At 37.2% G+C, this 10844-nt stretch overlaps 1 protein-coding gene across 1 annotated transcript in view; it reads left to right on the plus strand.

Moving 5' to 3' along the window:
- The window catches only part of LOC105986719 (pancreatic triacylglycerol lipase-like), a 17575-nt gene extending 6997 nt beyond the window's left edge, over nt 1–10578 (plus strand). The window contains exons 7-13 of the mRNA XM_013017774.1: nt 1049–1168; nt 1299–1418; nt 1895–2013; nt 5007–5136; nt 6390–6498; nt 7059–7223; nt 10455–10578. Of these exons, the coding sequence (XP_012873228.1) occupies nt 1049–1168; nt 1299–1418; nt 1895–2013; nt 5007–5136; nt 6390–6498; nt 7059–7223; nt 10455–10518 (827 nt within the window). The 3' untranslated portion in view covers nt 10519–10578. The remainder of the gene's footprint in view (nt 1–1048; nt 1169–1298; nt 1419–1894; nt 2014–5006; nt 5137–6389; nt 6499–7058; nt 7224–10454) is intronic.
- The last annotated feature ends 266 nt before the right edge of the window (nt 10579–10844 follow it).

Consider the following 10844-nt stretch of genomic DNA (forward strand, 5'->3'; position numbering starts at 1 on the left):
CCTCTTCCCTCCCCTCCCCTCTCCTCCCCTCTCCTCTCCTCTCCTCTCCTCCTCTTCCCTCTCCTCTCCTCTCCTCTCCTTTTTCCTCTCCTTTCTCCTCTTCTCTTCTCTTCTCCTCTGGTTTTGAATTCAGGTCTTCATACTTGCCGAACTTGAGCCACCTCCAGTCCTTTGTGCTCTGGGTATTTTCAGATGAGATCTCACATTTATGCTCTAGTTGCCTGTTTCATTATATTCTTATTCATACTTCTTGATCTACCTGGGAAAATAGACATGTGCTACTATAGCTAGTCTCTTTCTGTTGAGATGGTATCTAGTGAACATTTTCTTGCCCCAGCTGACCTTTAACCACAGTCTTCTCATTGCTATCCTCCCTGTGGGATGTGGGTTCATAGCCTGTGCCTAAATGTTCCTTGAGATAGGATCTCACAAGGTTTTTTCCAGAGCCAGCCTAGACCGGGTTCTGAACTCTGCCACCTGAGTAGCTAAGATCATAGACATGAGAATTATAACCTGATTGCAATTCTGGATTTAATACTCAATACATTGGTTATATTTGGATTGATAATCATCTTGAATTTCTATTTCCTAACTTGCTAAAAAGAAGTTCTTCCAGAATACTCTTTACAATATGCTGCAATTTTTACCACAACCTGCTCAATCAAGTGCTGAACCAACTGTGCCTGCTGTGGACTCAGTGATCAAGAAAGCCAAAGTCCTTACCCACTTGAATCATTACAATCTAGTTGTAATGATTTTCTCCTGAGCAACATTTAGCCTAGTGTCTCCCAGAAGACCAGGGCTCTCCAAGAGATGAAGCAACCATAAGGAAAGGAAAATTCTATGGTTTGGGGGGAAATCCACTCTCAATCAAATAGTGAATTTGAAGCAAATCTCCTTTTAGAATGTAGTAATATCAGAAAAACATTCTCTCTTTCCATGGGAAAACCACGAGCATAGCTATGACTGTCATTCGGGTGTGTAACTATGAAGAAAAATGACTATCCATGAATGCTGAAACAGTTAATGACACCCTTGGTTTACTTAGGTTTGGATCCTGCTGAACCTTACTTTCAGAACACACCAGAAATAGTTCGCTTGGACCCCAGCGATGCCCAGTTTGTCGATGCCATTCATACAGATTCCGCCCCCATGATTCCCAACATGGGTGAGTGGCTCAACCTGTCCTCCTGGAGCATTTTGTGATGCCTGTAGTTTAGAATGTTTCCCGGTGTCCTGAGTCTATCTGGCTACTATACCATAACATAAACCTTCTCTTATTTTTAACAACATTTCAGGATTGGGAATGAGCCAAATGGTGGGCCACCTAGATTTCTTTCCAAATGGTGGGAAGGAAATGCCTGGATGTCAGAAGAATCCTCTCTCTCAGATTGTTGACATTGATGGCATCTGGGAAGGTAAAACCATCCTGAATGCAGAGAGAATTTCACTAGAGAACATTTGTTGGGTATTGCTAATCTTGCTGAATATTTAGAATTGGACATATTTCACATTTTATATGACAAAGGCTTTTAATTGGATCCCTGACTTTCCAACTGGGACAAGTGAACATGAGGAGACTTTGGGGAAAATACGTATTTATGGTCAATCTTCTCAGGACCAAATTCAGGAAATCGTTACTAAGTTGTCCTTATATCTGAATGGATCAATCTTTCCCTTCTGAAATCATTTTTTATTTCATTTAATTACATCATTTACTATCATAGTCTTACATTTGATTGCATTTCAAATTAAAAAAATATGTCATGAATGATTTTTTTACTGTGACCTCCATTGAATATGGAGAAATTTATTCAGTAACTATATTGTCATCATGATGTTAACTTGAAAGAATCAAATCTGTACTGATGCATAATCATATCTGATCTCATAGGAAGTCGTGACTTTGTGGCCTGTAATCATTTAAGAAGCTACAAGTACTATGCTGACAGCATCCTCAACCCTACTGGCTTTGCTGGATTTTCTTGCTCCTCTTACAATGATTTCACTGCAGTAAGTAGCCACATTTTAATTGAGAATTATGTGATTGTCATTTTGCATGACTGGTATGGTTTACTCTGTTTATGCATTCATGTTATCTATATATCAAAGGATTGGTTTGGTGGTAGGTACAAGGCTTTGACCTCAGAGCCTTTTACTTTCCAGGGACTCTACCACTTCAGCCACATTTTGTGTTGGTTATTTTGGACATAAGGTTGAACTTTATATCCAGGCTTGTCTAGGCTGCTATACTCCTATTTATGCTTCTTTGCATACCTGGAGATTATAAGTGCACACTGCTGCAAACCAGTCCATAGTTAGACATTAATCTCATCTTTTATCCTAGGAATGACCTTAAATTTTGCTCCCTCAATCTCCATCTCTAAAGTAGCTAGGATTACAGGCTTGAGCCTCTGGGCTCAATATCGAAATACTATAAAACTTCAGAGAAATGCACTTGAACATGAAATGTCCTGTGTTGATCATTCTATCACTAGTATGAATATCTGATAAATGCTCACATTATTTTAGAAAGAACCTTAAATTACACTAGTAACATGACTTCTATGGACAGTTATAGGATCCTGAAGAATGTAAGAAAAGTTCACTTGTGAAAATTTCTATGACTTCTCACATTTCTTAGTATTTGAGCTTTCATCTTCTTTAATATCCTCTTGATACCTTAGTTGAAATCTTATATGTGTTCTTGAATGTGACACATTTATTGCCTGTGTTTTTGTTTAACTATTGTTCTCACTCTAATTTTTTCTCAAATCTAAATTTCTAACCTATGTTATTAAATAAAGAAAGCATCAAGTTAGTGCCTCCCAGGGGCTCCAAAAACATGTACCATAGTGATGAAGAGAGAAGACTGAAATCAGGTTTTGCCATTGAATAATTAAATGATTCTGAGCAAAATCCTTCACCCCTTCAAGTCATTTCTTTGCCCAGCTATGGAAATGATAATAGCAGACTCAATGTATTTGGTAGGAGGTATTAATGAAATTATTGGTATAAATTACTCAGACTAGAATAAAAATGGTAATGATTATCATTCCATCAACTTTGGTTATTATGCAGAAATGATTCATATTTTATTCACAGACTAGCAATGAGAATAAGCAGTAAGTCAGGAAACACCATTTCTCTTTCTCTGGCTTCAGTCTTAAAATCTTCTTCCCCAATAACCAAGGGTGGGTAGAGGAGAAGGCCAAGCCAAGACTTCGCATCTCCTACGGTTGAAGCAATTTTGATGCAGTAATATAAGCAATCTTTTTTATTTTTTTAAACTTTAATGTAGTACTCTTTATTTTGTATTTTAATTTTTAAAGCTTTAGAATCATATGAACATTTTGTTTAATTACATTTCATTTTCATTTTTGTGCTAGTATTTGAACATGAACTTGAATTTCTCTGAAGAAATGTTTCCATTTTTCAGAGATGTTTCACATGCCTTTTCAGTTTAACACCAAGAAATTGGAGCTTGAATTCAGGGCTTCAGTGTTGTCCCTTAGGTATTTTACACAAGTTGGACATTCTACCACTTGAGATGCAGCTCTACTTCCAGTTTTTTGATTGTTAATTGGAGATAAGATTCTTAGATATTTCCTGCTTGTGTTGGTTTTCAATCTTGATCCTCACATATACTAGGACTCCTAAGTAGCTAGGCTTATAGAAATAAGCCACTTACACCTGCCTCATGAAATTTTGAATTAGCACACTAAGCAATCTTTTTTATATGGAGCTTAGTACTTTTTGAAAAACGATGCCTGTCTTCTGGGTTTCTCTGCCTTTCAACCCTCTCTTCAGCTTGTATCAAGGCTTATGCTGGGTTAGGTCATCCAGATGTCAGTCTGTATAGGGTGTTCCACACTAAGAGCAACTGGGGACCATTGGTGCATGTCTCTTGGCTCCTTTGAACCCTGAGCCATATCCCTTTCTCATACTCTTCACCTTCTGGCTTAAGAAATGCCTTCAGAGCTTGTTTGGAAAGACTCAGGTGATCTGTTAAGATTAATAAAAACAAACTGCATTTATTTTTCTTAAATAGTCATTTGAGGAGCAAAGATTCCATTGAAAGCCACAATGTGTCCATTGGAGATGGTCCTCAGGGGAAGACTCTGGGACTTCCCAGGTTAGGAGTTACAGGAATTATTCCTGAAAGATAAGGATAAATTTGGCTCATTGGCCCAACATACAACAGCTTTAGACTCAAACATGGTTCTAGAGAGTAGTTTTTTCTACAGTCATGAAGTTACAGGATGTAATTTCTTAGCATGATAGCAAATTCAGAGTGGTTACACAACCCAACATAGGGTCTGAGCCGCAAAATAAGGTCACTGCTGTCACCATTCCTTGAAACAGCTTTGGTGACTCACTGGTGGATCAGTCTTAATTGTTTTTTACTGTACCAACTCTAGACTGCCTTAGGTGTCATGTAGTCCTGTAATTCAGAGGTCTACTGGGAAATAATTCTAAACAAATTGAGAAAAGCCAGATTTGTGAGCCTATTCTTCTTCTAATGGGCCTAGTTTACATGGCAGAAGCTGTTCTTTTTTAGGTAATCTTTCTAAAATAAATTGTAGATTTGGGGATGTAACTCATGGGTAGAGCTCCTGACTAACATACTCTAGGTCCTAGATTCCATGCTCAAGGTCTTGAGTTGTATTTTTTATATAAATAAGTAAACAACCTAAAATCCATTGGCAGGGGAATGTCTTGGCATACCTAGGGCAACTGAAAGAGTAAAAAAGAAAACAAAAACATATGTCTATAAACATTTCCATTCTATGTTTTTCATTGTGTTCAATACAATCCAACAGAAGAAGTACTAACTTATGTTTGAGCAGTGAGATGCATTTATAGTCTTCACTGAAATGTTAATAAAGTCCCTTTTCCTGCCATCAGGAATGAAATTAAACATTTGCCTTGTAGCAATCTGAAGGGAAAGATGATACACTGTTAAAAGAAAGAGCACTTCATCCATCATTTCTTCATTCCCACAGAACAAGTGCTTCCCCTGTGCACACGGAGGATGCCCACAGATGGGTCATTATGCTGACAGATTTTCTGGGAAAACAAATGGAGTATATCAGAAATTTTATCTAAACACTGGTGATAAGAGTAATTTTGCTCGTAAGTCTCTGTTATTTACCTTAAATATTACGTATTTTAACATGTTCACTGATAATATCAGAAATGGCTTTTCTACATAAATCTTTAAGCATCCCTTCTCAATATGAGGAATACTCAGTTCTATGCTCAAGGTAATGATGACTAATTAGGGTAGCTGGAAAGAATCTGGAGTCTGCAATATTAGTGAGACATTTGATTCTAGGACTGAATTCAGAAGACTTCTGGTCTAGCTTCTTTGTATTAAAAAATACACTGACCAGATCTTGAGGGTTTAAATAAGCAGAAAAGTCATCTCCAAGAGAGGTGGTGGTGATGGGTGGAACGGAAAGGGGGTGACAGAGTCAGAGGATGTTTAGGGGTACAACTCCATTGGGTCATGGGGAAGAACAGCATATGGGAATGAAGAGGCATGGGGATGGGCCCCAGATTTCTTTTCTGAATGATAGAGGAAGAAACGTATATGATGGGAACTATTGGGCTTAGCAGTCTTGTAAATACTAAGAAAAATTTTATGCCATCTCCATGTAGTAAAAATTGGTAGTTCATCATTCTTTTGGTTCCTGGAATAGGTACATTTAAGAGGCAACAAAAAGATGGATTAAAATTTTTTTTAAATTCACATTGATGACTTAGGAAGAAAGTGTCAGGACTCTAAAGATTGGCAGTCATTGAAAAAATAAATCAAACTGATGGGAATGTAACCCTCTTCCATTTTTCCACTATCTCAAGATAAAGTTCATAGAACACTGAAAAAATAAATTGCTTAATTGCTATATTTCTAAACTAAAATTTCTGAGTCATTGAAAATAAACATCTGTTAGTAGAACTTTACTCCCCCAGTGTTCAATGCTAGTTCCCCGCCTACTTGGAATGGCTGTGATTATTTTATTAATAGTGCCATTGACATCATATCAAAATTACCCAATATTATGGGATAAAATGAACACAGGCTTCAAGCCAGGCTCTGGTGACTCACCCCTATAATCCTAGCTACTCACGAGACTGAGATCTGAGACTTACAGTTCAAAGCCAGCCAGGACAGAAAAGTCCATGAGGCTTTTATCTCCAAAGAATCACAGAAAAAGCCCAGAAGTGGTGCTGTAGTTCAAGTGGTAGAGTGCTAGCCTTGAGCACAAGGAACTTCGGGACAGTGCCCAGGCCCAGAGTTCAAGGCCCAGGCCAGAAAATAAAATAAACACAAGTTTCAATGTCTTCTCTATAAATTGACATTTTGCAAAATTTTTCCCATTTAGGTTGGAGGTATCAGGTTGCTGTCACACTGTCTGGAAAGCAGGTTACAGGACACATCTTGGTTTCTTTGTTTGGAAATGGGGGAAACTCTCAGCAGTATGAAATTTTCAAGTGAGTAAAATACCATGTTGAGTTTCTTGAATAGTCTCATAGTGTCCAGGAATTGAGCATATAAATTAATTTGTTTTATTTCTTCCCATACAAGAATAGAAAACTGCCACATATAAGAAAAAAATATTCTATCAGTTACAGTATATTTCAGAACTATGTTTCTAAATATTTTTCTCTGCTCTACCTCAAGAAAACCATTAATGTTTACTTCAATGCCTGACATCTGGAACATAAGGAGTAAAATACTTTTCTTGTAAAAGATTGAGGAAATCTGATATAATGATGTCATCATAAATTAAACTGAAAGAACTGTGACTAAAATAGCTGCAGTTGCATGAAATTTATATGAATCACTGATCACAAAACCTGCCACTGTATGATTTTAATTCATTACAATGACAAGTGTTTTGACAAATCAAGTTAAAAAGAGAAGCATTCTAAGATAGTTTTAGCAATACTTAACATCTACATATATATGTATACATATTTCCATGTATGTTGATTAATGCATATATTTGTGCATTTCAAGTATTTTTTTTGTTTACTTCTCAACTCCTCAGAGGCTCTCTCCAACCTGGTAAGACTTACACCAATGAGTTGGACTCTGATGTGGACTCTGGGGACCTGCAGAAGGTTAAATTTATTTGGTATAACAATGTGATCAACCCATCCTTGCCCAAAGTGGGAGCATCAAGGATCACAGTGAAAAGAAATGATGGAAGAGTGTAAGTAATAATCAAAGGGGGGATGAAAAGGATTGATAGTATTTATAATTCTATTCTCACTAAAATTCTCCCTTAAGTACACATACTTCCTACAATGCCCCCAGGCACAGATGATTCCTAATACTTTTTGTACTGTAGGAGAAAGCATAGAAATTTAGGAAAACAATGATGATAAAGTTGTAGATAAGTGTTATTCTACTGATAGAAATTAGAGTAAGAATTTAATTCTAAAGTAAAAAGAATGTCTCATTTGGTAGATAAACCTGTGCCATGTATGTAAATAACATATCTGTGAACCCAGACTTCCTGGATTCAACAACTTAACGCTTAGATTAGCAAGCTCATTGAAATTTTCAATAAACAGAATAGGCCATTCTGTACAACTTGTCTTGGTGAAGAGATACAGAAGATCTGCCCAAATGGGAGTGATTCTGAGCCTAAGATTTGTGTCATTATGAACTACCAGAGAAGGTGACCAAAAATAATCACAATAATAGTGATATTAGTTTAAAAGGTTTGTTAGTATTACACTGAATTCTGAGGCAGAGCGGATTGCTTCTTCTGTTGACAAATTTCATTTTTCCTACTTAAAACCCCAGAAAACTTGCATCTAAGACAGAGTATAAAACACAACAGTTACCTTCCAAATTAAAGCCAGTATAAATGTAGACAAAATACATGAAACAACCATTTTTGTGACACTGAACTTCAAACTGTCTGACAAAAAATAAACATGTAGAGTCATAACATTTCCCAGCTACTGCCTTGAGAGAGCTTCTGGGGTGTGGTATAGGCAGGAAAAATCCAGTGTATGCTCTAAGTTCATTTGAGGAGACCTAAGAATCAGAGACTCTAAGGCAGCTAAATCACATAAGACAGTGTGCCAGAGAAGAGACAGCTGCAGAGGGAGACTTGTAGAGATCTAGCAGCCATCTTGAATACTCACATAATATTTAGTACATGTGTGTGAGCAAACCAGCCACGACCAGAGACCCAGCCACAACCAGGGACACAGCGATGACCAGGGATGGAGCCATTTGAGAGGGTAAGAGGGAACAGTACTCAGTAACTCGTAGGGCCAGGAATAGTGCTTTGTTCTAACAGATTGCATACAGAAAAATGAAGATAAAACTTGCAAGTGATTTTCTGTCATAGCAATGCAAGCCATAAAGCAATGGACAGCATTCTAAAAGTACAAAAAAAATTCATCATTGAGAACTTATACCCATAAAAGTAACTTTCAAAGTTGATGATGAAATAAAGGCTCTTCAGGTACTCTAAAGTTGCAACTTTCATCACCAGTGGGAGGTCAATCATGACAAGAAATAGTAAATAAATAAATGAATAAATAAATACTATTAGTCAAGGAATAGAATAAATTAGAAAATTATATATGGAAGGAAATTAGGGGAAGAAAAATACTAACTACATGAAAAACACATGAGGTTTTTAATTCTCTTTAAAAATAATTGACTGGAGCTGGCATCCAGGGCTAAAGAATGTTATCATATCTACTCAAGAAGCTGAGTTCAAGAGGATCAGAATTTATGACCATTCCAGGCCCTCCCCCCAAAACAATCCATTAAACTCCATCCACAAATAACCAGCAAAAAGCAGAACTGGTGATGTGGCTGAAGTGATTGTGTGACAGTTGAGCAAACAAGACTTCTTTTGTTGTTGCTGTTGGTTGTGGCGTTTGAACTCTGGGCCTGGGCACTGTCCTTGCATTCTTTAGCTCAAGGTGAGTGCTCTACCACTTGAACCATAGTGCCACTTCTGGTTTTCTAGTAGTTTATTGAAAATAAGAGTCTCATGGACTTTCCTGCCTGGGCTGGCTTTGAACCGTGATCCTCAGATCTCAGCCTCCTGAGTAGCTAGGATTACAGGTGTGAGACACCAGTGCCTGGCCTTTTTTTTTTTAATTTTTTTGTAGCCAAAGTACCACTTTCAGCCTTTTTCTGCTTATGTGGTGCTAAGGAATCGAACCCAAGGCCTCATGCATGCGGGGCAAGCACTCTACCACTGAGCCACCTTCCCAGCCCCTGCAAACAAGACTTCTGAGTTCAAGGCCCTACATTCAAACCTCAGTACCACAAACCAAATAAATGAACATATAAATAAATACAAAACTAAATAACTCACAGGGTCTGGAGGTCTAACTCATTGGTATAACCTGTATTTATCATCCTTAGCACCACAAACAAAAATGATTTAAAACTATGGCAAATTTGTTAGAGAAGAGGAAATCTATTATATATAAAAGTAATGCATAAGATTATATTCTAAAGAATTAGAGGTAAAAATTGAAATATACTAATAGAGGATCCTAGTGCCTTACGTGAACTGGTATAATACCACTTGAACATAGAATGTGATAAGTTTATGTATTATCAATTCCAAAGCAACCATTAAAATAATAAAAACTATAGTGAGCAAACCAAAAAAGTACATAGAAGGGAATAAGAAAAAATCCAAAAGAGAGCCTAAAGAAGTAAAAGAGAACAAAGAAGAGAGGAAGCAAACAGAAAACAATAGGAAAAATATTAGACATACTCAGTTATATCCATATTAAATGAAAATGGTCTCAATAACAATTAGAAGGCAATGATTGTCATATTGGATTCTTTGAAATTAATATCCTATGGTATTAAGTCCACTTAAACATCAAATTAAAGAGAAAAACACAAATAGATTTTTTTAAAGAAGAATAGGGAAATGTTGCAAATTAAAGCCACAGGAAGATACCACCATAAGCCCAATTTTAATATCTATGTTTAAAAAGAATTAAGTATACCAAGGATTGATGAACACAACAAGAATCTGGAATTTTCCTGCTTTAAATGTCAGCATAAAATGATACAACCACTTTAGAGAGCAATGTAACACAGAGCCAAACATTCTGCTCTTAGATGCAGTAGCCCCCATTCCTGGTTTTGCTTCCTGCAGTTTCAGTTACACATAATACAGATAATAAATGGAGAGTGCGCACTTCCTGTTCTTTGAGGGGTCATTAGAGCTGCTCTCTGCTATTTTCACTGCCATGTTTTAAGGTTGGAAAGGAGAGTCCTTCATTTAAGTAGATATCTCTGTCAGTGTCCTCAACATCTCACTTTGGACCCAGGGTACCCCCCTTTCTAAGGGGAAGAGTGACCGGAGACAGCAGTAGCTGTTCTCATGACCAGCACTCCACTTGTGTGCCAGGAAGTGATCTTTGGCTGTTTCTCTCCACAGATTCAACTTTTGTAGTCAAGATACTGTGAGGGAGGACGTTCTGCTTACCCTCACCCCGTGTTAGTACCTGTTGACACATGACCACTGAGTCCTACTGCTAATAAAATCGACCAATCAACTAGTCCATTCTGTCCATTGTCATCACTGCTTGTTATTTCCGATGAAACTTCTGGATGGGTTAATAAGCCCAAAATCTATAGGAGCGTATGCAGAAGCAAGTAACTGGTGAATTTTGTCAGTCATATATAAAATATAACACTTGAGCCTGGGAATATTGCTAACATGATACCAATATGGTATTCATTGTATTACTCATATCATACTTACTACTAAGGCAGAACTCAATTCAAGAGAAAAAGCAGGTTGTTGGTAACCCTACCCTCAACATCA

The sequence above is a fragment of the Dipodomys ordii genome, unplaced genomic scaffold (genome assembly GCF_000151885.1).
Source record: "Dipodomys ordii isolate 6190 unplaced genomic scaffold, Dord_2.0 Scaffold36, whole genome shotgun sequence".
Classification (NCBI taxonomy): Eukaryota; Metazoa; Chordata; class Mammalia; order Rodentia; family Heteromyidae; genus Dipodomys; species Dipodomys ordii.